The 6379-nt window shown below is 36.6% G+C and overlaps 1 protein-coding gene across 1 annotated transcript in view; it reads right to left on the bottom strand.

The window, feature by feature from the left end:
- Positions 1–1501: 1501 nt before the first annotated feature.
- Mcf2 (MCF.2 cell line derived transforming sequence) overlaps positions 1502–6379 on the bottom strand; it is a 61970-nt gene continuing 57092 nt past the window's right edge. The window contains exon 24 of the mRNA XM_042667592.1: positions 1502–2207. Coding sequence (XP_042523526.1) covers positions 2147–2207 — 61 coding nt within the window. The 3' untranslated portion in view covers positions 1502–2146. The remainder of the gene's footprint in view (positions 2208–6379) is intronic.

The following is a 6379-nucleotide window of genomic DNA, read 5'->3' as shown; positions in this document are numbered from 1 at the left end:
TCAATATCTACACTGAAAGATCTCTTACAGGACATCACACTATCTGAAAACTCTTTCACTCCAATCAACCTATTAGAGATAAGCTTAACATGTTTTACAAATATAACATGTTTATTCACAGATATAATACTAAAGGAAAAATTAAACCCTAACGAACATATTAATATGATTATATCTTTATTTGTAAGTGCAAAGAGGTTCTTGTTCTATGCCAGTGTTATATTTGACAAATAAAGGATAATAAAAATAAAGAAAAGAAAAATGGTTAATACTGTAATTATTCATCATTAATTTTTACCATCATGCAGAGTTTAGGGTTAGAGTACATGGTTGATGTAGTATTTCAATTCAAACAATTGACACAGTGAAAACAAAATTATTTCATATTAAATTTCTGAAAGAATTATGGAAGCTCCTTTCAATCTATTTCCAAACTATGTTTCTTCCTGCTTCATTATTTTCTCACAAATACTATAAAGGCAGAGGCACCTCTGCAACTGGTGTATAAGTATGGAATGATACATCAGAGTCAATATTTGAACTGATATAGCGAGTTGTGGTTACAGCCCAAAGTGGTGAAGCACAGTCCTGAGCACTTACTGCACACTCATAGATATGTGATGAATAAAATGGAATGTGACCAGAAAAGGCCAAGATGTATCCACTAAATCACCTAAGCCAAAGGTGAATGACAAAACACCATGCAAACTCAGAGCATTTGATTCCTTCAAAGCATCAGTCACTTACCGAAGGTTAGTGTCCCTTCCAGTGAGCTATGAGAGGCGTGAGCTGAAGCAGTGGAAATGAAAGGCATCGCTGTGGTATCACTGTTGTTCAAGACTTTACAAATATACAGATTGTTTAGTTTCTCCTTTGCACCAACCTGACGTCATCAAGGCACTGCATACATACCTACCATCTATCGTCAGCATCCTTAGGGAGAAATTGGATGGCATCTCCATTTCTAATCAGGAGGTCTTCTGAACCACTCTTTGTGCAGTCTGCTAAGGGTTTATATTTACCTGGAGAGTATAAAGTTGTTGTTGTTGTTTGCCAGTCTGGAGCTTGAACTTAGGGCCTTGGCACTGTCCCTGAGCTTTTATGCTCAAAGCTCTACCATCTAAGCCACAGCTCCACTTCCAGCTTTTTAGTGGTTAATTGGAGATAAGAGTCTCATAGACTTTCCTGCCTGGGCTAGCTTCAAACTGCAATCCTCAGATCTCAGTGTCTTGAGTAGCTAGGATTACCAACCTGGGCCATTGGCACCCAGTTGTAAAGTTGTTTTGAAAAACCAAAGGACAAATTCAATTGAAAAACTACTTGTATAACCACCCGCTATCTATGACATGAAGTACGTACTGTTCACTTTGATGATAAATATGGTTGGTTGCAACTTTGTAGGAACAATAAACTGGAGTGGTTTGTGACAGGAAAACAGAAGCAGAACATATGTTTATATAACCTGAAGATTTCCTTTTTTATTTGGAAAAGGAATTACAGCATGAAATGTACAAAAAAAAATAATAGAGCACAACTAATCCATTAGATGAATTATAAGCACAAATCCAGAGAGAAAAAGAATGAAAATATTAAATTTTAAATACAACTCTTTGTAAACTAATCTCATGAAAATGTTATCATAGTACATACAAAATGCAATAGCTCTAACAAAATTTGCTAATGTCTCCAAAAGGATTTTTGGACTGTGTATCATCTTGCACAAGGTAGTACAATGGACACAAGCTCTAGATCCAATTAAAGCGTATTAAATCATAATATTGTGCTTCGCTTGACCTTAATCATTTTGCAGCCATTTTAATTTAATTCAGAATAAGCTGAATAATCCAAGGCACACTGATTGCATTTGGTTACATAGTAGATAAAGAAGAAACTACTTTCAAGTTCAAATGTATTCTGAGATGAGAATTTCTCCAGCACAGTAACTTACACATGAAATATACAATTTAAAAAAAATAAAGAGCAACTAAAACATTTTTTAAATATCAAAGAAAAAATAATTATGTGCTGTGTGGGTTTTTTTGCGTGTCCAAAGAAATTAACCTGAAAGCAACATTCACATCATTTTGGTTGAATGTCTTTTGAGCAGGACTTTTTCCAAGTAATCTGAGAAGCAGGCAGGAAAGAGTTACAGGCTACTTGACAGAGTAGTTTCGTCAAAATAAGAGAGCCATGTTGAACATCCATCTCTGCAAGAAAAATGGAATCCATTATTTCTCAAGCTGCTTCACTGGTCGTTCTCAAGCTGCTTCACTGGTCGGTTGGTTCTTGAGACATGTTCTTGCTATGCTACAAGCTTGCCTAACCTAAAACTTTCTACATAGCCTTGGCTGGTTTCAAACTCAAGATCCTCAGGCCTCAGCCACTAGAGGGCTTGGATTACCAGGATGTGCCACCATACTTAGCCTATTTCTGGTTTTGACTCAATACAATGAAGCCAGAAGAAAACTTCATCCTAACTTTCTTGGTGATGGAAGGAGGGGGCTGGAGATCACAGCGCAATGCACTTTTATATGTTTTCTCTACTAGTTCAACCTAGAAAACTATTGGGAGAAACAAAAACTTAAATTGGTTTTTCTTCATCCAATCCCCCGTGAATGAAGAAGCATTTATCAATTCTTTTTATTGTATGATTCCATAGCTGGACAAAATGCTTACTTAAGGCTTGGTTCTTGACGACCTCTTCACAGATCATCTATGATAGCAAATGTTTAAATACAAACTGGCTTTCACTGATCGTTTGCTCACATCTGAACAAACTGCTGTGATCCAATTCATCCTCAAATAATATTAATTAAGGAAAGTAAACATTTATTATTAGTCTAAACCAACGGTCTTCAAAGTGTGGGAGGGTAGATCACGAAGGGTTAATTCCATAGACTCAAGAGATCTGAAAGTTCAAGTTTACATTAACACATTAATTGCTCTTTTTACCCCCTCCTTCTTATAAATATATGGGTAGAACTTTCTAGAAGTTACCTGATATGGGATAGTGAATGTTAAAGAGACTTACAAGAGAATTCAAATGTCACTCTTCTAAATTTTTTTGCTTCAAAAAGGTCACTATTAATTAAAATATTATTTGTACAAGTTTACAATGGGCTTAATTTAAAATAAATATTTTTCAGTTTTAATTTGTAATCAAGTAAATATCACTAGACATAATCTACATAAATAAAAGTTCTTTGGGGTTCTCAAATTTTAAGAACATAAAGTGTTCACTCATTTGAAATGTGGTTAAGACCATTAACTGTAGACAAATCTTTTGCCAGCTCTAAGCCTTGTTTCCTCTTCTGTAAATTAGAAGTAATAAAGTTGTCATTCTCACACTAATACCAATCTATTGATACAATAGAAGCTACCATACAAATATGTACCTGGTCATTATATTATAAAGAAACATTTATTACTCTTTAAAACCATGCCAGAGTCCACTGCGTTCAGCTTTGTCATTATCCATGTCATTTTTTTTTTTTTTTTTGGTCGTGAGGCCTGAACTCTGGGCCTGGACACTGTCCCGTGGCTCTTCAGCTCGAGGCTAGCACTCTACCACTAGAGTCACAGCTCCACTTCTGGCTTTTTCTGCTTATGTGGTGCTGAAGAATCGAACCCAGGGCCTCATGCATGCAAGGCAAGCACTCTACCACTGAGCCACCTTCCCAGCCCCTGTCATTATTTTTAACACCCACATTGAGTCTCCCAAAATAGGTTGATTCTTCTGAAGGGCAAAAGAAGCAATCCACTATAAAGCACCACGTCTACCCTCTAAGCTAATAACTTCAGACAAATAGGAATTGGCCCTAAATAGTACTAATTCCTCTCTACTAACTCAGTAAGATGCTAAAATCTTGCCAACTCTTTCTTCTATGAAACACTTTTTACATAAGTTATCTCCTGCAATTTAACGAGTACTCTGTTGCTATAATGTGCTGAGAGTTAGGATTCATTAGCAACTTTCTGACAACCTGCAAAAGTATATTTCCCAGATGTGGTTAAATAGGTTTTTTGAAACATGTAATCTTTACTTCCTATATTTTCTGATCTCCAGTCCAAACTGCTTCTAAAGTATATTTGTAATTTCTCCATTCTCTATCTCACCTTAATGAAAAACATCACTAGATAAAATTCCAAAACTTACACATGCACAACATACAAAACCGTGTGGAAATGTGGAAAATCTGAGTAAGATCTGTGGGTTGTACTCTCTTCATTTTCCACTTTGTGATATATTATACTTCTGCAGGCTATCACTGCAAAAAACTGTCAAGGTTACAAAATACCTCTCTGTACTGTTTTTGCTATCTTCCTGTAACTTTATAATTATTTCAAAGTAAAACTGAAGTAACATTGATCAACATGCATTGCAACCATAAATTAATATGCTGAATTGAGACTTCTTTGTACAATGACTGAACAATAATAGAAAAATTATTAAATAAAAACATAAAAGTGATCACTTTCTAGATATCTGCAAAGGTTGAGTAACCTTATCAATTTCAGAAATGTTCCACAGACACTTGAACTGCATTCTATTTAAATAACTATTTACTGAAAGTTTATAATAAGATATGCTTCAAATCAAATCTAATGATCTTAAGGATGTTAAAAAATTATCAGCACAACTGTTGCAAGAGCATTATTTTACTATGGCATTATTATCCATTTAGAGATCTATCTTTTTCATCATCATAAATAGAGCACAAACAGTTGTTTGCCAATTCCTGGCACTCTAGATATTTCTGCAGATGGTGATGGCTCAGTCCAAACAATAAGAAAACCACTGAGAGCAGCAGTTATGTAAAGGTGGTGATTCACCACCAGGAGAGAAGAAAATGCACTGCTATACTCAAAAGGCCAACTGCCAGTGGACTGAGATTAGTAATGGGCTTTGTATAACAAAATCATCAATTAGGTTATGCTATTTTAAAATTTGACATTTCAGGGAGTGGTTGGACTATCATAGACTTCCTTTCATTCTTAGAATGGCTGCAAATTGGAGTTGGTGGGAGAGTTTTATTATTTCCTTAGCAAAAAAGCAATTATTCTGAATGTTTTCTGTAATGTTTTTATTAAATCTATTCAAATAGAACTTATTAGATTTACTTATATAATAATTTGGCATGGTTTGGCTGTCTTAATCTTCAATGACAACATGCTATATATTGTATGTCTAATAAGAGCCTACATGTAGGAGATGCTTGATTTTTCTTTTTTCTTTTTTTTGTCAGTTGTGGGGCCTGAACTCTGGGCCTGGGCACTGTCCCTCAGCTCTTCAGCTCAAGGCTAGCGCTCTACCACTTGACCACAGCGCCACTTCCGGCTTTTTTCTGCTTATGTGGTGCTGAGGAATGGAACTCATGCATGCGAGGCAAGCGCTCTACCACTGAGCCAACATCCCATCTCAAAATGCTTGATTTTTATAAAACTCGAATTGGTTTAGATTTAGTCATATAAGTTACAAATTAACAGAACTTTATTATGATCACATGAAATGCTTCATATGATCATAGAAAATTCATGTCAGTCTTCTCTGGTATATCTTCCTTACCTGTGAAATGAAGGCATGCATACCAGGCTCTCTCCTTACTGCTCTAGGGTCTGCAACATAATGACCTGAAGGAACTGACCTTTAAATGGATAACTGAACACTTAAAAGGGTCATCATTACTTCCTTGTCAACAAAAAGGAAACTCTTCTAGCTTAAGGTGGCTAAAGGACCAGGAGACGGGGGCAGGGGGGGGGGGGGAGAGGAGAGAGGAAGAGAGGCAGAGAGGGAGAGAGGGAGAGAGGGGGGAGAGAGATAGGGTTTGAACTCAGGGACTGGGCAATGTCCCTGACCTTCTTTTGCTTAAGGCTAGCACTCTATCATTTGAGTCACAGAGCCACTTCAGGCTTTTTGAGTGCTTTATTAGAGATATGAGTCTTATGGCCTTTCCTACCTGGGCTGGCTTTGAACCGTGATCATCAGATCACAGCTTCTTGAGTAGCTAGGATTGCAGGCATGAGCCAATGGTCCTCAGCAAGGACCATGCTATTTAAGTACTGAACATCAAGACCTCTATTTCGCAATTTTGCAGGAGTGTGTGTTGTCAGTTGTCTAGGTAAGATCCTGTTGGTTGCTTCTACAGTGCCTTGTACCATCCTACTGAAACACCTCATGTAATTATTTTGGTTTTTACTGAGGTTTGAACTCAGGGCCTCAAAATTGTTAGAAAAGTTCTCTACTGCTTGAGTCATGCCTTCAGCAGCACACTGAATTTAATTGCTTAAGGAGTGAATTCTCCTTCTACCTTCCAAATTTCATGAGGATAGCAGCTGAATTCTGGCATGTGCATATGATTAAGTTGATACTTGCTAGAGC

This window comes from Dipodomys spectabilis, unplaced genomic scaffold (assembly GCF_019054845.1).
Source record: "Dipodomys spectabilis isolate Male_0828 unplaced genomic scaffold, ASM1905484v1 ptg000414l, whole genome shotgun sequence".
Taxonomy (NCBI): Eukaryota; Metazoa; Chordata; class Mammalia; order Rodentia; family Heteromyidae; genus Dipodomys; species Dipodomys spectabilis.
The sequence above is the reverse complement of the archived record's forward strand: the minus strand, read 5'-3'. Positions and strand labels throughout refer to the sequence as shown.